General features: G+C 42.5%; 1 protein-coding gene across 1 annotated transcript; it reads left to right on the top strand.

Annotated features, from left to right (window-relative positions):
• Positions 1-1977: 1977 nt before the first annotated feature.
• CCR3 (C-C motif chemokine receptor 3) lies at positions 1978-16741 on the top strand. The gene is made up of 2 exons (XM_008526430.2): positions 1978-2201; positions 15242-16741. The coding sequence occupies exon 2, from the start codon at positions 15253-15255 to the stop codon at positions 16330-16332; it is 1080 nt and encodes a 359-aa protein (XP_008524652.1). The 5' UTR covers positions 1978-2201; positions 15242-15252; the 3' UTR covers positions 16333-16741.
• Positions 16742-21080: the final 4339 nt, after the last annotated feature.

The following is a 21080-nucleotide window of genomic DNA, read 5'->3' as shown; positions in this document are numbered from 1 at the left end:
TCTTGAAAGAGAGCTGCCTGTGGGTCTTGGTGTTGCCTTTGCATCAGTAGATAAGTTGTCCAGTTCTATGGTTTAGTTAACAGGCTCTTTTTTGGCCTCTCAATTTCTTAACTTGCTCAGAACTAGGCAGTAAAGTGGGTAGAGGGTAGCACTTATTTCTCCCCAGATGATAGTGAGCACCAGAAAACTAAGTAGGCCATAGATGCTGCAGGAGTTAGAGGAGGAGGTGAGCACCAAGGGCCTGCTACATTAAGACATAGCTAATCATGGTTTGTGCTGGTTGAGTACTTCCTACAAGCCAGCATTGTGCGAAGCACTTCTCCTATGGTACCCTACCTAATCCTCACATCAGGGTGGGTGCTATAATCTCCATTTACAGATGAGGAAGCCAAAGCACATTGCTAACTGACAGGGATTGGAGTCCAGTCTTTCTAAGGAGAAAGGGATATCCTCATAGGGAAGGCTGGACCTTGACTGCAGATAAGACTCAGACCAGCAGATAAAAGAGAAAACTGAAGGAGGTAAATGAGCAAACATGAGATGGTGGAGCTACCCAAGGCATGTCTGGGAACCAGTGAGTACCCCAGGTGACCTGAGTGGCAGAAAGATTTTGTGGGGATATATGGCCCAAGAAATGCAACTGGAAATCCTGGAGTTGGGTGAGGCCTCTGGAATTCTCTAATCCAACCTCTCACCTGTGAAGTAAGTTTTCCTTATTCTTAAATAAAAATTGTATTACAAAAATGGCAGTGGTCCATTATTCCTTCATTTGTTCAATATGTATGTACCATATGCCAATGGTGTGCAGGCACGGGGAGGTGGCGGCAAGCAGGGAAGGCCTGGTCCTCAGCCCCGGGGAGCTGTCCTCACAGGGGTGGATATGCAGCATGTAGAAGGCCACATGGGCTGTGCTTCACCAGCTCCAGCAGTGGGCTCTCAGGATGGCCCCCCTCCCTCTCAGGGAGACCCTGCGGAGACTGCTCTTGTTCACTGGGGTAGAGGTCTGCCTCGCTGTAACCTCTTTACCCTGGGTTGCCTCAAGGAACCCCTGGGAAAGGCCAACTCAACAATAATGTAAAACAGCCAAGGACTTGTTGTCTTCTCTTTTTCAGACCAGAGGCTTCCAGTTCCTCTAACTCTTCTGACAGGCGTTCTGCCGATTCAACTGAGACTGAATGCTGGCTGTCAAGCTCCCTCAAACTGGAGCCCCCATGATGCCCATGAGCCCTCCCAGCAGTCTTTATCCTTTCTTCCTATCTTTTCTTTATCATTTGAAGCATATAGTACAGTCCTGCATCGATCGCAGATGTCTGATAAATACTTGTTGAATTTCATTGACTTGTCCACTTAGCCAGTTTATCAAAGATCACACCATACATAGTCAGAGCTCTTCCCACACATTGAGTGAGCACCTGATCTGTTCCCAGAACCATGCTAGGTCTCCTGGACACATCAATCCATAGAGCAGGAACATGGCTCTGCTCTGTGAAGCTTATGTCACAATGATACTCTACCCACAACTTATGTTTTCTTAGCCCTGTATATTCAACAGAGCCTTTTTACATATTTGTTATCGTAGTTGGTTCCACGGCAACCCTATGATGTAGTTATTAGTATTTCCGGTTTACAGATGAGAAAGCTGAGGTCCAGCAAGATTAAATGATCACCCCAAGGTCACACAGCAGTGGGTGCCACAACTGAAATTCAACTCAAGTCTTCTTGGGTTGTCCAAACCTATGCTACAATTTGCCTCATCAAAGTCTACGAAGAGCTCTATAGAATAATCAGGTTATCCCCTAGTTCTCATTCTTCCTTCACGGGGAAATTTCAATTTCATTTTTCATTCTGCTTCCCCATGGGTCAAAGCAATGCTTCTTCAAGAATTATCCCCTCCTTCCAAAAAAAATAAACCCTGCCAGGAGAATGCAGAACCCCTGAAATAGCTGCTGAACATCAGCAGTGTTCTCAAGGATTTCTCAACTGAGTGTTTAGTGTGTTCTCTCAGTCACAGAAAAGAAGAACTGCACCAAACTTGCTATCTTTCTGAAAACTTGCAAAACCTGAGAAGCTAGCCTGTTTAAAACAGGAAGCTGTGTAGTTTCCTACCTTACTAATGTCTCTGATCAGATGGTATCTCCGGTCCATGAGTGGCAAGACCTAAGCTATCACTGGACGCATAAAGGACTTTGCTAAATTAGCAGGTACCTCTTGTTTTCTTTTTGTTCTCATCAGGGCAAGAACTTACTAAATGCAACAAAAGTTGTTTATTTAGAAGTGACTTCCAGGTAGACTGTTATGTTTCTAGGAAAAGGGAGACGAAGCGAGGGGTCTGGGCAGGTGGCAGCAATACCTTGGGTCGAGGAGGCAGAGGAGAGGAAGGTCCTGCACAATTTACTAGGTAGAACGAGGCCAAAGAGGGGGAGCACATTGTAAAATATGTCCTTTTTCTTCTTGCTTTCCTCCATTTTCCCTTTCTTTCTCCCATCCATACGATGATGTGCTTGCCTCTTCCACTCATCCAAACTTGGCCATTGACACCTCTTCAGCCAACATGACCAACTGTGCCCACGACCTTCCCTATGTTTTCATAAATTCTCAACTATTGAGGATAGGACCACGGCAAAAGAGTTACGCTTAGTAGTTTTGTGTTTATTCACATTGACTTGTAAGAAACAGCCAGCGAAAATATAATTTACATATGTGTGTAGATATATTTGTATATTACTTTTGTATATATACGTATATATTTCAAGTTTTCATTGAAATTCCAGTCTACGGCAAGCTATTAGGTGAATCAGTCGATGGATCGCTTTGGTGTATTTTTGTCTGGCTCCACAAGGTTGACTGCTTGCTTTCCCTGGACCTGCATTAGAGGGTAGGGATAAAAAGCCTTCCTAATCTTCTGGAAACCCTGGATTGGTTGAGGATGGAAGTTAACTGTTCTTTGACAAGTGTTTTGAGGGAGGGCGATGGGAATATGGGGTCTTTGGCACATGGAAGCCGTAGGAGTTGGAGGGTATCTGCAGCTCTTTTCAGAAGGTGGCATGATTACACTGAATGGTGCGGGCTGTTACTTCTTCTGGGGGAAGAATGACTCAATAAGAAAAAAGCAGATATACCCAGCAGAAGAAAATGTGTAAAGGGCACAAACAGATAATTCGCAGGAAAGGAAATACAAATGACTAATAATTAAAGTTAAAAAAAACCCCTCAGTAATTAAATAAATATTAGTTACAACAATGACTCCCTTTTGCCCATATAATTGACCAACTAATTTTTTTTTTAAATCTTCTCTGTGTTGATGGATGCTTGCTGAGACTGGCACTGTCACGTACTAGTGCCAAGAGTAAATAGATTGTGACACACTTTCTGGAAGCGACTTGGCAAAATGCTTCAAGAAATATGATTACAGGTGGAAATTATGCTTTGGGAAATCTACTTTAAGGAAATAAAAAAATTGCAGACAAAGATGTTTGTTGCAGCATTATTTAATAAAAGTGCAAATTGGGAACAACTTAATCGTACAATGATAAGACAATGATTAAATAACCATGAATACCTATACAATATATTGGAGTCATTACAAATTACATTTTCAAATAATTTTTAACTATATGGAAGCAGGTGCAGGATATAAAATTTAAAATATCATAATACAAAATGATATACAAGTGTGATATCAATTATAACAAACATGGTACCTGAAAAAGAAGCAGTGTTTCTCTTTCTATGGCACAGGTGGAGGTGGAAATAGCAGGGGCCAGGAAGCTGAGCCCTCTGGTCACATTGAGCACCCCCCAACCGTGTTATTTTAACTGCGTGGGCGTACCTTCCCTATGAAAACGTATACTTCACGATCATCTCTTTCGAGTAAATAACATATCAGCCTGCATACAGATACTAAAAATCAGCTACATTTGAAACACCTCTATTGAAATACAAAGAGTAAGTCTAATCTTTGGACAAGGAAGTCGTAAAAATATCCAAAATCACTTGACAGGTGGATGAAACCAAGCCACTTAAAATGCATCACCCACACTCCCAGAATGGGGTGCAACTTTTGCTCTAGTAACTAATCATAATGATTAGCAGCTGTGGAGGTCGTGCGCCGCCCTAACATAGAGATGCTGGGATATGTCGGCAGCTGGGAAAAAGATTGTATTTATTCATGATTTCAGCTTCGGGAGGTTCCTGTGCGTTTCCAGGGAGGGAGCTCTCTGGCTCACCAGGCAGCCCATTCTGTTCCTGCACAGTTTGGGCGTTCTCAGCAAGCTCTTTCCCCCAATGTCATCAAATTTCTGCTCTCTGGAGGGTTACTCCCTCTTTTACAGAAAAAGTTAGCGTATCATAGAATTTTCTGTCTCAAAGGGACTAAAACATTGCCTAATCCAATCCTTGAATAAAAAAAGATTAGATAACCAAGGATGTACAAATAGTGGCCAAAAAAAAAAAGGAACTAAAATAAATCTGAAGACTTTTCATTTTTCATACAAAACATTCAAAGTTCTTCCAACTGTGGCTGATGTTTCTGGAGCTTTATCATCCTAGCCTGTCCTGTACTCCAGGTTGACACTAACCCTCTTAAACTGTGGTACCTGAGATAGAACATAATGTTTCAAGTGTATAGTCTAACGGTGAAAAGCAGAGTACAAATTATTCTGCTCCATCCTTCCATCCATCTAAGAAGTATTTATGAAGCAGCTATCACTTGCCGGTAGCGTTCTGGGCACCTGTCCTGCACTAACATGGGGACTGCCTGCCACTTGCAACTGAGGATATTCTTCATTCTACCCCTAAATTTCCCCTTTTCTTCTCAACTAAGCTTAAGGAAGTTGGAAGGTATGTAACTTGGAGATAGAAAACAGATTCATAAAATTTAGGAGGGACTTCATGTCATCTAGTCCAGGAGATGTCAACCTAGGCTGCACATGGGAGTCACTGGGGGAGCTTTAAGAGTCACTAAGGACTGGGTCCCACCTCGAGAGATTCTAATTTAATTGTTCAGGGGAATGGCCTGGCGTTGGGATTTCAAAAGCTCTCCAGTGAGTCCCAAGTGCAGCCAGACTGAGAACGACTGCTGTAGTCAACCTTCCTCTCACTGTGGAAATCCCCTCCCGCAATGTCCCCGACGGGCAGCCAGGCAGTCTCAGCTTGAATTCCTCATCACACCTTGCTCAGGGCCTCACGAGGCACCCATAATTTTGGATAATCCTGCTCAAGCTCTTTCTTATGTTGTGGTTGAATTTCCCTCTTTGAACTACCTCCTGCTGGTTCTGGGGGATGACCCTGGGAGTCAAACATGATTCTGATTCTCATCTACACAGCAAATATCTTGCTGTCTCTCCTACCCACACATCTCTTCTCCAGGGTGGGTACCTCGGGTTCCTTCAAAGTATCTTTGTTGGATGAGGTTTCCTCTCAACTGCATTTCACTTGGGCAATGTTCACATTAAATGTCTTGCCTGGGACCTAGCACAGTGCTTTGGTTATAGTCTCAGACCACTTTAAAACCCCATCACATGCTAATCTGTAACTCTAGTTAACCATAGAGTCAGTGTGTGATGGGGTTTTAAAAGAAACCCCTGCTGCATATAAACTTAGATTAAATTAATAGATGTGTTGTATATAGATTACGGGAAATGATCATTTCACAGGATCCTAAGGTGGTCAAAATTAAGTGCCTAGTAGAACTCTCCTTTATTCCTGATTGTCTTTAATTTGCCTGGAATTCTACCTCTCTATCCACCCATTTACTACCTACTTGTCCTCTTCGTGAAAGGTAATTCGACCTCTCATGTCGCTCCATTGGACATGTCAGTAAATAAATGGATTAATATAATCCTGGTTTCCCATCAGGTTATTTAATTTGGTTGTGATCCAAATCCATTTGTAGAAATTCAAACTCCTCATTTACTATAACTAAAGAATTTAATGAAGGCTGAAACGCCTTGTTAAAACAAATTTTGGCTACTAATCATTTGATAGGTTTTTCTATAACCATGGGTAGTGGGCTCTGTAGCCCACTGGTTATTTGTGGAAACATAAAAACATCTCTTTAGGCAGAAAAGATACTTCCTCCTCCAAGGTCGTCTTGTACTATCTTGGACAGGATCTAAAAAATTTGGCATACCTGAGGACACAGTCCTTACTATCTACACTTCCTTTTCTGGTGCTCTTATCAATGTCATGGCTTTAAATATCATCTATGTGATGACAAATGTCAACTTTATATCTTCAGCCAAGAGTTCTCCCCTGGAGCTTTATATCCAACCACCTACTGGTCCTCTCCACTTGGATGGCATAGAGGCGTCTCAGACTTGACATGCCCCAAACCAGGCTTATTTTCCCTCAGCCTTCTTCAACTCAGTTAATGGCAACTCCATCCTTCCAGTTGCTCAGGTCAAAATTCTTAGGGTTACCCTTGACTATTTCTCACCTACATCCTGTCTCTCAACAAATCCTATAGTGCTGCTTCTGCATTTATACAGATTCCATCCACTTCTCACCCTTTTTACTCCTACCACCATGTCCAATCCAGTATCATATCTTGCCTGGATTATCACATGAGCTTCTTTACTGGTCTGTTTTTTCTAAGTTTCCTTCCGCAGTCTATTCTCCACATGGCAGCCAAAACAATCCTTATAAAATATAAGTTGGATCATGTCACGCCTTTAATGAAAACTCTCCAATGGTTCCCATCCCATTCAGAGAAAAGCCAAAATTCTTCAGTGGCTGCATGGCTACACTGGACCCCTGCCCACCTCTACCCCATACCTCTCTGACACCTTCTCCTGATACTCGCCCCTCACTCATCTTCTGGCCACACTGGCCTTCTTTCTCTTCTAAGTACACGTCTAGCAACTCTCCCATCTTAGGATATTTGCACTTGCTGTTTCTTTGCCTGGAACTCTCATCCCTCAGATACCTGTCTGACTCATTCCCTCACTTCTCTCAAGTCTTTTCTCAAATGTCACCTCGGAGGGCTTTTTGTTGACCCCCCTCCAATTTAAAATTGCACCTGTCCAACCCCACCCTACTCCCTTTCCCCATCTCCTATCTTATCTTTCTCTGTAGCACTCATGGCCATTGAGACACTGTAGTTTTTAGCTATTTGTTATCTGTGGCCCCAACTCCATGAACCTCCATGAAGTCAGGAATGTTGGTCTATTCTGTTCGCTGACATGCCTGTGTCCCTGGAGCAGTGCCTGCCTGTCATAGGTGCTAATAAGTGATTGTTGAATGAATGACTGAAGAACCCCATGAGGCAGTAACTCTTCTCATCAGCACGTTACACGTCAGGATTCTGAGGCAGAGATGCTAAGCTATTTGCTCTAGGTCGCACAGTCATTTCTTCAGACCTAGGAATTAAATTATTATCCTACACTGAGGAGGACCAGGGATACATAAGAAAGAAAAGTCTTATGGCTACAGATTCCCTGGCACCAGATACCAATGAAGCCAAAAGTACCTAGGGCCTTGGGCATGGGACATGATCTTAACACCAGTGCTGTAGGAATGATCACCACTGGGAGTCACCTTCAGACGGGGCTCTGCCAGATGGGCAGGTAGATTTGGAGTGGTGAGCAGTGACTTCATATCTGCTCTCTTCTCTATACTCGTTGGATGATTTATCAAGTTCACCTGAGGGGCTGATCCCCTCAAAAAGACTAAGCACTTAATTAAACACACACACACACATGCACACACACACCCCAGATTAGTGATCTTACTAATCTGGGATGCCATTTAGCATGTGGTCTTCTGTCACTCATGCCTGATCTTAACCAAATTCTCGTTATTGTCAAGGATCAGCACTGTTCATTATTAGGCATAGTGGTTTTCCACTTTAGCAAAGTTTTAGAATAAAATGGATTTTAAATTAATAGTATCTTTTTTCTCCTGTCTGACAAGAGCTTATTGACATTTACTTCTAAAAACATTCAGACTAGTTTGAGAAATATTGCAAATGGTTAACTCAGACTATCTCTGGCTTTGGCTGCCATAGATGGATCACATGCTATGGCACTGTTATTACTGGGTGTCATGACTTCTACGTAGAGTAGATGTCCACAGTGAGGAAATGGTGCTGAAATTGAGAAAGGTGTTTGCCATCAGACCACAGGTCCGCATCCAGTGGGCTGATGCTGACAGGCAGGTGAGGCTCCAGAGAATGTCTAGGTTTCTTTGAGTCCAGAACACCTGGATTCAAGTTCTAACTTAGCCATTTGCCATCTGTGTAATCATAAGTTATGGAATTGCTCTGAGCTCAGTTTTTTTAGCCGTAGAATCAGAATAATAAAAATATCTACTTCACACTGCCACTGTGATAAATCATATGAAGTAAGTTTCTAGAGGGGAACATCAAACAAGCATCTACTCAAAAAATATTAATTTTATTATCCCTTAAAGATAAAAAGTATTCAGAAAACTTCCTCTTTTTATTTTTTCAGGCTTATACCCAATGATTTAATTTTTGAATTGCCATTCATTCTTGAAGATTCAAATTCTTAAGAGCTTTTATTAAAATTAGGACTGTCTTAAAGAACAATGAAGGGCCTATTAATTAGTCTGTGCTTTGGGGCCTTTGAAAAGTCAGGGGGGCGTCCCATTAAAATCAGGAACCAGACAAAAGTACAGATACCACTGCTGTTTAACATCACTGTGGCAGTTCCAGCCAAAGCAGTAGGGCAGGAAAAACAAATGAGGAATACAAGAAAGGAAGTTCTAATCTTATCACTGTTTCACAGATAATAGGATTATCTAGGAGGCGGCCCTGTGGTGTAGTGGTTAATTTCCCACGCTCTGCTGAGGCAGCCGAGGCTTTGCAGGTTAGGGTCCCAGGGACAGACTCATCAGGCACTGCTCATCAAGCCATGCTGCGGCAGCATTGCACATACAAAATAGAGGAAGATTGACACAGATGTTAGCTGAGCAACAATTTTCCTCAAGCAAAAAGAGGAAGATTGGCAGCAGATGTTAGCTCAGGGCCAATCTTCCTCACACACACACAAAACAGTTATCTACCTAGAAGTCCTAAAGGAATTTATTTTTACAAAACAGTAAGATGGGGCCGGCCTCATGGCTGAGTGGTTAAGTTTCTGCGTTCCTCTTAGGCAGCCAAGGGTTTCGCGGTTCAGATCCTGGGCGCGGATATGGTACCACTCATCAAGCCATGCTGAGGTGGCATCCCACATGCCACAACTAGAAGGACCCACAACTAAAATATATAACTATGTACTGAGGGGCTGTGGGGAGAAGAAGAAGAAAAGAAAAAAGATTGGCAACAGATGTTAGCTCAGGGCCAATCTTAAAAAAAAAAAAAAAAATAGTAAGATGACCAGCTTAAAAAATATAAAATAATTTTCTTTCCTGAATACCAATAACTGGTCAGAAAATTTATTAGGGAAAAATATCTCATTCACAGTAACCTCAGATATATATAGGTAGATAAAAAATACAAAGGTAGGTAAAAGCAATAAGAAATGTGCAAGACTAGTAACTAAAAGAACTCCAGAAAGTAGAGTAAGTAAACATATCAAGTTCCCAGATATAAAAACTTGATATTATAAAGTTATCAATTCTTCCTAAGTTTATTTACAAATGTAATATAATCCCACTCTAAATTATGTTTCTGTAAGTAATTGACCAAGTGATCCTAAAGTCTGTCTAATAGGACAAATGGCTCTAACAGGTAAGACATATGTGAAAATAAATAATGAAAGGGAGTGGCATAATCAGATAATCTATATAAACAATCTAACAAATCTATAAAAGTTAAACGAGTGTTTCTGGCACAGAAACAGGAGATCAATGGCGTGGAATGTAAAGTACACAAACAGAATCAGGAATACTAAAGAATATATGACGAGGCGATGTCTCAAGCCCAAGGAGGAGAGGGTGGCGGTTTACCATATGGTGTTTTTAAACTGGCCAACCATTTCAAAAGAGAAGTAAAATGGAAATGCACTTCATGCCATCTATCAAACTAAATTAAACATAGATTTATATGTATAAAAATTGAGCCACAAAGATTTAAAATATATATAAACATTTATGTAACCTTGGGATGTGGAGGCTCTTACTAAATGGAACCGTCAGGCAATAAGAGTGTGGGCTTTGGAGCCCAAGGACACAGGATCGAGTCCCAGCCCTGCTGTGAACTAGCAGAATAGCCTCAGGCAAGTGACTGAGCCTTGCCAAGCCCCTGTTTACTCATCTATAAAATGAGGATGTAAACACCTACCTTGCAAAGTTTTGAGGATGGCCCAAGGAAGACCAAATTATTGTTGACTCATCTCACAGTGATTACGAGTAAAGAATGTAAACTTTCTGACCTCAGAGACTATTTTCTTTTCCATATGTTGTCCCTTCCCAGATGGTTGAAGACGATAAAGAAACAAAATACATCATACAAAGAAAGTTTTTGACCATATCATGCATTATTTGATTCATGGTGAAAATGCATATTTCTTCCCTTCAGAGGCACTGTGTGGACTACCGCTCAGGACCAAGGAGTTGGAGTCACAGTGCACTGGTTTTCTTTGGGGTGTCTTTGGAGTTTAAGAAGCCTCTCTGAGTTGACGCTCATTAGGAGGGGCTCTGGCTTACATTTGGGGAGGCATTTGAGGGTGCAGGGAAATAGTCTCCATTTCTTCAAAGACAGGGAGGTTTGAATTATTGGAAACTCCTGGAAGTGCCCTTCTCGTGTTCCCTCAGGGACGTCTAAGCACAGTGCCCAGCCACACAGGCTGAAGGTCTGGGGCCCAGCAAGAGAAGAGCAGGGGCCTTGTATTTATCCTCCAACCTCAGAATTTGCCAAGAACACTACGATTCGTAGAGTAGCAAGGAGAAGAGAAAATGTGGGTGTGGTCGTATCACACACTGGATAATTTGGAGGCATCCTGGGAGCTGCTGTCCCCATGTCTGCATGGAAGTGCATGCCATGGTCATCTGAAGGGCCTTCTCAGTGTTCCCGTGGAGGCTGGCTGAGCCCCCGCCTGGGCAGGTCCCAAGACTGTAAGAAAAATCTCCCTTCCCCGGTCTAGTAGTTGGACGTTAGCCCCACCCAAGATCAAAGAAGAGACTCAAGCTACCAACGTTTCTAAACTTCAAAACAAAATTCAAATGCTTTCCCTAGTGTGGCCTCCACCTCAAGTTTCTTAGATCTCAGTTTGTGGTTTCAAGTTCTCATGAGTAAACCCTTCAACTTGTGATTTACCTAGGTTTCCAAACCAATTACCTTAAGAAAATGTATTCGCCAAATCTTCCAGCAGTCCCTGCTTAAAAGCACTTGCTTTCAACTACAATTTAATTGATAAAGGAATATTAAAAAAATTTTAATTTGACAACTTTAAAAATTATAATCCTCTTTCCTGCCACAGTTATCTTAATTATGTGCTTATTGCCTTTTATATGTACATATAGTTTCATGTGGTTGCAATCTTCATTTATACACTTTACGTTCTCTTCATTTTTCATAAACATTTGCCTGTGATTCTATCTCATCTCCAAAACTAGTTTCAACGACTACATAATCATTTCTTGTATAAATGGACTACAATTTATTCAAAATACCTTTCATGTATCAAACATTTAGACTATTCCCACATTTCTTTGTTTCTTTCTATTATGAAAATGATGCTGTAATGAACATCTTCGTGCACATTGTGTTTTGGTTTGGTCAACTTTTTCCCCTTAGGGTAAATTCCTAGGAGTAGAACTATTGAATCAAAGCCATGTGTATCTTGATGGTTCTTCCTATATATATAATTTCCAAATTTATTGAATCAAGTTACATTGTATCAGCAATAAGACCTCCAGATTGGCTGCAAGCTCATCAGCATTGAGTGTCATCACCTAAGTGTTTTTTTGATAATTAAAATGGCATTCCTAACTTAAATATATTTTCTAAAGAAGGGTTCCAATTCTAGATGTTTATTCTCAACTCAACTTTGCAACATTCATTAAAATTTAAACTTGGTGAATGTAAAACTGTGCTTGTTAACATGGAGAGGTATTCATTACACATTACACAGTGAAAATGGAGCCTGCATATAGTTAGTTGGACCTGGCCGGACAGGAATTGGGGGAGAGGGCTCCTCTCCTTCTGACTCCAGGAATCGCAAGAAAAGAGAGAATGGTCATGGAAGGAAGCAGTCACACCTGTGGGTTTCTATCTCCTCATTCAGTCTTTGACCAGAACTGGGGGGGTATAGGGGGCTGTTTGATAAACTGGGAGGACCCCCAAGAAGATGTCTCTCTTCAAAGCACCTCCTGACCCACATGGAGTGGCCGGTGAAATTCAGTTGGTGATCAGGCAGAAAAAAGATCTAGTTTACACTCTTGAGCATCCCTTGGTTTGTACATGACATGAACATAGAGTCAAGGAGGAGCATGTCTGCCTAGGTGCCTGCCAGTTCAGGAGAAGATGCACAGCCTGGGCCAGGACTCTAGTGGAGATGTGGCAGTAACAGAGGGTTCTCCATTGCAGCCAGAGCTGAGGGAACACTCCATCACTCCATCACCTGGGAGATGTCCAATGCCCAGGGAAGACTGAGAATGAAAGGATCATGAGGCCATTAGCTACAAACCATTGCAGCACATGCCAGCAAAAGGCTCAGGTTTCAGACTAGTTGGCCCCACCTCAGCAGACACCAACCACATAAATCAAGTACCAATAGGAGACCAGAGCACCCCTCTCCACTCTGCCTGTGCCTCTGGTCATGCTGGCCCCACCCCCATACTTCCACTGCCAGCTTAGAGACGACCAGTGAGAGAAGAAAAGAAACTGAAGTTATAAGCTGGCAACATAAAGAGGATGAGTAAAACCTAAAGTCATCATTCAGATGAACCACTATGGACTAAAATTTGTGAATCCTTTTTCCTGCTACCCAGCAGGGGGGAAGCTGCTACAGAGATCCAAATAGTTTCAGAGACTAAAGAAACCTCATTTACACTGCAAAGTTGAGTTGTACTATGAGTAATTTTAGTGAACTAGCTAAAGTAGTATAATCTCATTTTTGGTAAAACTTGTACCCATGTCTGCATATCTGCATAGAGAAATGTTAATAGTGGTAAACTTCAAGGTGAGATTTGGAATGGTTTTTACTTTCCTTTATTGTTTATTTCCTATTACCATCTCATTTTTCTAAAATACAAAAAGCCATTTTTAAAAGTCTAATTCAAATCTCTTGACTATTTCAGACCTAAATATTTATTTTGGTTAGGACTGTGTAGACAGTATGTGTATGAGAATCATATCTGTTTTCATATCTCTGACCTCACGTACCTAGTAATCAAGGACTCGGCTTCTGACCCTAGAGAACCTGCATGGTTTGCTGTGCTTTGTGCTCTAGAGCTCTCAAAAGATTCTACAATTCTGTCGTACTGATCATGTTGGTTTCATGGAAGTGACACAGGAGTTAAAGGCATGATCCTCAAGTTGAACAAAATTTTAGTGAATTTTTTAAAAAGTTTAACTTGTTTTTAGATCGGTCTGGGAGAAAAGGAAAGAAAATACGAATGATTAGTGATAAGTAGAGGCTACGATACCTTTGTTGTCCGGAGCAAGCAGCTCTGCTCCTTCCTGGCTTTAGACACTGAGGTTTAGAGGCTCACTCTCTGTGACTGTAAATGCATAACAGACAAAATGATAGGCATTTTTTCTCAGCTTCTGTGGAGTATGCCAATAGGAGTAAGAATGCTAATAAGATCATGCAAATCAGTTGTTTCTCAATTCCGTTTTCCATCTCAAAAGCCTCAATTCGTCAGTGGGTGGTGTGCCAGGACAGAGCCATGAAAACAGATCAACAAGTTCCAGCCAGAGACCCTACTTTTTTCCTAATTTCATGTGAAGTGGCTTCTCATCGTCTTTCTTTCACTTCTCTTTCCTACCAGCTTTACAGCTTTTTTGAGTTTGAAATATGACCTGACATACACTCTCTCATTGCATCTTCACCACAACCTTGAGTGATACCATGACCCTTATTTTGGAGATGAGTAAAGAAGGCTCGGAGTTAAGGGCTTGTCCAAGCTGGTGAGAGGGATGGCTTGGGACGTTTCTGCATCTCCCATCTCTACTCTCACTTTGCACAGAACCCTCCCAGGTGCTGACTTTTGGGGGCTCCGTATTCCATTAAGAAGCAAAAACAATTCCTTGCCATGGCTTCAATTATTGCATTTCGAAGACTTACCTTGAGAAATGCCCATTGACTTGTACATTCATATCCTCACACGTGTCCCCTGCTCACAGAAAGGAGAAAGTCAGGGGGACTCCATCCAATGAAGCAGTGCAGAGATTAACTGCCCTTCATGGGGCTCCTTCCTTGTCTGTTTTTCTTCTCCTCCAGCAAGTCTGTGATCTTAAGAAAAGCAAGCACTGGCCCTAAGGATCCTGGTCTAAAAATATCAAATTTAATAAGAAATTCCATTGGCCTACTCCTTCGGCTCAACTCCTTTTTGAAGGAGAAACTCTAAAGGGTTTACTGTTGGCACATGACCATCTTGTCTCAGCGTTCTCAGGAGCAGGAAAACGGAAACAACCTAGCTTAATGCTGCTTGCAGTTCTAATTGTTACAATAGTTAATAATAATTATAATAGCTAAGTCTTCAAAAGTTAAGCTTAAAAATCACTGCATTTGAATCTAGTGATGAGGTAATTGGACATAGACACCAAAGATCTAGCCTGAACTTTTGCACTTACTTTCAGAGGATTTTGCGTAAATTACCAAATTTCCTTAAGGTTCAATTTCCCATTAATTATGACCAACAGCACATTGTTATGGGGCCATGGAGAGGGGTAGTTATTTGTAATAATAACAATCACCATTATTATTATTACAAGCATTTGGTTTTTAAACAGGCAAGATGATTTTGAAAGTCATATATAAAATGTAAAACATAAAATGGAAAATGCCTTAAAAGATACAGTAATAATAATAATTATTATATTATTATCCAGCCTGGGTTTTTTTGTTTTGTGTTTCCTCCTTCAAATGCTTTCAGAAGCCAATATCCCCATTCTTCACCACCATCCCCACCATTTCTGTTTCTTTTCCCATCATGGGTCATGTTGACTTTCAAAACTTCAGCTCTTTCATTCCTGACACCTCCCCTGTAGCATCTCTGATATACTTTTTGAAGTACATGCTGAAGAACCTTTAAATATATAGGTTGTTTATCACACGTAGTTTTTGTTGATCATGCCTAATTGCGGGGTTGTTTTTCTCTTCTTCTTTCACAGAGACAAGGAAAATGGCGACCACATTAGATGGGACTGAGACTGTGGGTGAGGCTGAAGGAACCACACCTTATGACTATGATGGGTCACTGCCATGTGAAAAAATCAACATCAAGATGCTGGCGGCCCAGTTCCTGCCCCCACTGTATTCTCTGGTGGTCGTGATTGGTCTGCTGGGCAATCTGATGGTGGTGGTGATCCTCACAAAATACAAGAGGCTCCGGATTATGACCAACATCTTCCTGTTCAATTTGGCAATTTCTGACTTGCTCTTTCTTTTCACTCTGCCATTCTGGATTCACTATGTTTGGCGGGATGAGTGGGTTTTTGGCCATCACATGTGTAAGTTCCTCATTGGGCTTTGTTACACGGGCTTGTACAGCGAGATCTTTTTCATCATCCTGTTGACGCTAGACCGGTATCTGGCCATCGTCCACGCTGTGTTTGCCCTTCGAACCCGGACCGTCACTTTTGGCATCATAACCAGTGTCTTCACCTGGGGCCTGGCAGGGCTAGCAGCCCTCCCTGAATTTATCTTCCATGGGTTCCAAGAGGAATTTGGTCAGTATGTCTGCCTTCCTTTCTACCCAGAAGCAGCAGAAAATATCTGGAAGAGTACCCATGTTCTGAGAATGAATATCTTGAGTCTCGCTCTGCCTTTGCTCATTATGGCTGTCTGCTACTCAGGAATCATTAAAACACTGCTGAGATGTCCTAACAAGAAAAAGTACAAGGCCATCCGGCTCATTTTTGTCATCATGGTGGTCTTTTTCGTTTTCTGGGCACCTTACAACCTGGTTCTCTTTTTCTCCACTTTTCAAACAACCTTCCTTGGGACCAGCTGTGATCAGAGCAAACAGCTGGACATGGCCCTGCTGGTGACAGAGATGATCGCCTACACGCACTGCTGTGTCAACCCTGTGATCTACGCATTTGTTGGCGAGAGGTTCCAGAAGAACCTCCACCACTTTTTCCACACGTACGTGGCCATCTACCTGTGCAAATACATCCCATTCCTTCCTAGTGAGAAATTGGAAAGAGCCAGCTCTGTATCCCCATCAACAGGGGAGCAGGAACTCTCTGCTGCATTTTAGGTCAGATGCAGAAAATCGCCTCTAGAAGATGCGCTGGGCAGATGAAGCAAACACGTTAAGTCAATCACATTGACCTCTACGCCAGTCCTTTGAACTTCCAGTGCAACACTGAAGCACTTGAAGACATTAAAATATGTACACAAAGGTGGCAGTGTATTTATGCACCCCAAAGTCATTACCAAAGGTCAAAGGCTGGGCAGTTGACTAATCATCAACCCTTAAAAGCAGAGCTTTGCTTGATTCTCTGAAGATTTACAGACATTTTAATGCATCTGAATGTTAGATAATTACTATATGCAGCTACAAATGGGTAAAACTCTTTATATTTTAAAACTGAACTTCAGCCAACTATCAACACAAATGAAACATATTTCACAAAATACAATAAATCAATTGCATTACTTCTTAATGTGCCGTGCCTAGCTCTTTCCTTGCTTGATGAAAAGACTCTTTTAATTTTAGTTTACAGATTTGTACTATCAAGCAACATAATAGCATGTCATACTTGCTCCCAATATTCTTGACAGTGAATTGATTTCCTAGTCACACAGAATGACCAAATTTTCCATGAGTGACTGCATAGAAGAGCAATTTGGTATTTTCACCATAAAGAATAAAGGCCCTACTCATAGAAACTTCTCAGAGCCCTGAAATGTGCGGACATAGCCTCCCAAACCCCAGTCTCACTGTTCATCCAACAACTGTGTTTAGGTGACACAGACAGAATGCACACACATTGCTTTAGACTAAGTGAAAGATGCTAAAATGTGTAAGATAAACACAATCCTTGTCCCTACGAAACCTTCCGTCTAGTAGGGGATGTAAGACAGAAACAACCAGCTCCAGTGCAAACACTCAATGCTACGCCAGGGCTGGAAGGGAGCTGAAATCTGAGGGAGGAAGACTTCATGGAGGAAGTGGCTTTTGAGAAGGTGCTGAAGGTGGTGCAGAATTTAGAGAGGATTTGGGGGAAGGTGCCTTAAGCCAACGGAATGGCCAGTACAAAGGAAGAAGGGAGGGCACAAACATTTGCGGGCAGTAGAGTGCGGTGGGAAGATTGGGATAGGACATGCACTTCAGGCAAAGCATCTTGGGCTTTGTTTGGAAGGCAGGGTGAGCTATTGAAGGGTTTAGAGCAGGGAGTAAAACAATCAACATGGTGCATTAGGAAGATGACTGGTAACACATAGAGGATGGAGTCGAGGTCCCAGAACCATGCAGGGAGGTAAGTTAGGAGACAAGCGCAAGTGTGGAGACAAGGAAAGATCAACAGCTGATAACGGAGGTGCCAGGAGCACCCAGAGAAGAATCTGGCCAAGACACAGCATGAAGGATCAAAGTACCAGGAGCGATATATGGTTGGTTGAAAAAAACAAACGGCAAAACAGAATGCATCATATGCAGAAAAAAAAAAAAAGGAGTTACACACACACTTTGCATTGTGCTTAGATGCATGAACATCTCTTAAAGTGCACAAAAGAAAGCAGCAGCAATGGTTGTGTTTGGGGAGGGATATGGTTAGAGAACAGGAGAAAGAGTGCGACTGTTCTCCTAATACCTTTTGCGCCTTTTGGACTTTTAGCCATGGGAACATGTTATCTACTCAAAACATAGACAAAACTTTAGAAGTATATATATATACATGTAAAAATAAAAGGGTAGGCTGCTATTCAGATGTAGTATCCACTTACCAGCTTTAAGGACATTAGAAGCCACCTGCCAGGAATTAACTCTGCCGCCTGGTCTGATCATCTCCAAGCCCCCGGGTAGCCCAGGTAGACCCACATCTTGCTAAAGTATTAGGAACTGGCTGCTCAAAGTCTACAAAACAGATTGTAAAACAACGAGGAAGGTGGGGCAGGGCGGATAATCCCACAGCATCATCTCCCATTGGCTGTAAGACCAAGTGTATTCCCATTGTTCAGAAAGGTGTACTTAGATTTCATAAGTTCATTCATTCATCTGGTCACTTATCATTCAGTCATTCAGTAAATATTTGCTGAGTACCTACCATGTTCTCAGCTAAGTCCTGGGCAAACAAATTTAAATACATCGTGGGCCCTGTCTTTAGGGAGCTCACCATCAGATTGAATTGGACACTGTTCTTGTCCTGCACTGCCAGAGTTCAAAATCATATCTTAAGAAAATTGCCAATGCCAAATGAGAGAAACTTCTAGTTTAAGAGCAGGAAAGATTCAAAGTCCAAACATGGCACTTCCTAGTCAAATGTGTGGAGAAGGGATATGCGTGTTCTTGGCCATCCATTCCATCCAGCTTTGACTGCTGGTGAGTGGCCTTGACTTCTCTTACCTTCACACTTGTCTGAAAGTTCTTAACTCAATCTGACCCCTCATAGGCAGCACAGGATGTGAACCTGGAACACTAAACCACGTAACACGAATCTCAATTTAGCTAGGAAACTTTTAAGTACCTTTTCTCTTTCTTGTGGTTCAGTCAAAATGTAAATAAAGCAATCATTTAAAAACTTATCTCTACCTCACTGGTTCTCTCTTGCGTTGTGAATTAGTGTCTGCCCTCAGGTAACCACAAGTGCAGGATATAGGTGCTTGTTCATACTCCCCTGGCCCCTGAAAGCTTTCAGGAGCTTTGTCACCCACACAAAACTGCTCATAACCAAATCATGGATTCACTGTGCTCCATTTTGCTCCCCAGCCCCACACTGTCCAACAGAACAATCTACTGTGATACAAATGTTCTATAGCTGTGTTGTCCAATATGTCCACCACTAGCCACATGCAGCTACTGAGCGCTTGAAATGTGGATGATGCGACCGAGGAACTGAATTTTTAATTTTTATTCACTTTTCATTTAAATAGCCACATGTGGCTAGTGCCTACTACACGTAGTTAGTGGCGCAGCACTAGCCCCTTCAAACCTGCCCCTTCATGTCTGTTCTACCAACGCATCAAGCTTCTGGTAGTCAGCATACACATCGTGAACATTGCATGACTGACTAGGGAAAATGCCAGTGAAGCAAAGATGAGTAAGATCCATTTCTAGAAAACTCATTCGCCATTCTGTGGAAGAGGCCCATCTGACTCAAATGACTATAAAGTGATGGGGGCCCAAAGGCCTGCTAAAGAAAGTCGATTGGAGAAAATGAAGAAATGTACACAGAGAAAGTGACATTGTGCTCAAGAGCAGTTCCTGAGCAAGAATTTGAGAGCAGTTTATTTGGAAAGTGCAGAAAACTCTGGTAGGGAGTAGGGAAGTCAAACAGGAAGAAGAAGATGCCAGCAAAGGGTATATTATCAAGCTGCCTTCCACCAGGGCTGACTAGAGCTCAAAACTGTTAGAAAACTCCAGGAAACAGTGTGACTCGCAGTCTTCGTTAGCTCATCCGAGGGGTAAGGGAGTTGGGGTATTTCCGTGCCACTGCTGTCAGTCACTGGCTGATGGCTGCTCCTGGGGGATGTTAATTTACCAGCATCTCCGGCTTGCCTGGCTCTGGCCTTCCCAGCTTTGGGGAAAGCTCCTGGGCAGTAAGATGCAGACACTGGACGCTGGCAGCCAGCTGGGCACACTCAGTTAAGGCTTGAGCGATAAAGCATTTGCTACATAGTTGAATGGGTTTATGAACAACTTTTTCATGAAGCAAAGGGTAGAAGTGAGAGTAGTGTCCAGGCAGGTGGGTCAATTGCCTAGAGTGACCTTGACAATGGCAGGTGGTCTTGAACGCATGTCGGCATTGACTTCCCTGCTCCTCCTCCTTTTCGTTGAGTGTCATGCTTTGCTAGTTTAAAAAAAGATGATCCTTCTTCAGCTTGAGTTTCTGAGGTTTTCTTCAAATTCCAGAGTTAAAATTGTAAAGTCCTCACATCACCTGAACAAAGCAGTTTCCTGTCCTTCATAGTCATTGGACTTTCAGTGACTTCACTGAGGTTTTCTTCCATTTCTGCCCCAGTAAATCCCAGTAAATGGTTAGGGTCACCATTCATCTCTCTCTACTCACTGATCTAATCCAGAACTCAGTGAACTGTAACCCATGGGCCAAATCTGGCTCACTGCCTGCTCTGTAGACGGAGTTTCACTGGAACACAGTCATGCTCCTTTGTTTATGATTGTCTGTGGCTGTTTGTAGAGGGTGCCTGGTGCCACCTACCTTGGATGGGAAGAGGACAGCATGGCGGGTGCTTGTCTCTCACCTCAAACCCAGTAAGAGCAATGCCAGTGGGACCACTGAGAGCATGATACAAGGTACTGTGGTTAAAGAGGCCCTGTGCATTGGGATCCGACACTCAGCCAGGAAATCAGCAGACAAGGGACTGGCCAGCCAGCTGCTTTGAGGGTGGAGTGGAGGAAAATTGTCACTGTCTCGGGATGGATCTATACTTCCAGAGTTGATTTTGGCGGGATTCTTTTCTGTGGACTACATGAGAGAGAGCCAATTGGAGGATTTCTAATCTCGTCCAAGAAGACTGCCTGGATGAAACTTGTGTGTGGGACCCCACAAGAAAATGTGTGCACAGTAGACCGCCAAAACAACAGAGGACAATGGGAAGTTGTGAGCCAGCGTAAATGCCTTTTTTAAAATCACAGGAGTCATGTTGACTATTCCCAGGGATGTCTCCACGACTTTAAAAAAGCAGCCATTAGAGAAACAATCAACTTTTAAACAGGTGCCAGTCCCAGGGGAGTGACATCATCTTATGACAGGGCCAGTCAAGCAAAAACTTTCCTAAGCCCAACTTTCCTTCCTTTCCTAGTGCCCACCCAGTCGGAGGACC

Source organism: Equus przewalskii, chromosome 15, assembly GCF_037783145.1.
Source record: "Equus przewalskii isolate Varuska chromosome 15, EquPr2, whole genome shotgun sequence".
Taxonomy (NCBI): Eukaryota; Metazoa; Chordata; class Mammalia; order Perissodactyla; family Equidae; genus Equus; species Equus przewalskii.
This window is presented reverse-complemented; position numbering and strand designations above follow the sequence as displayed.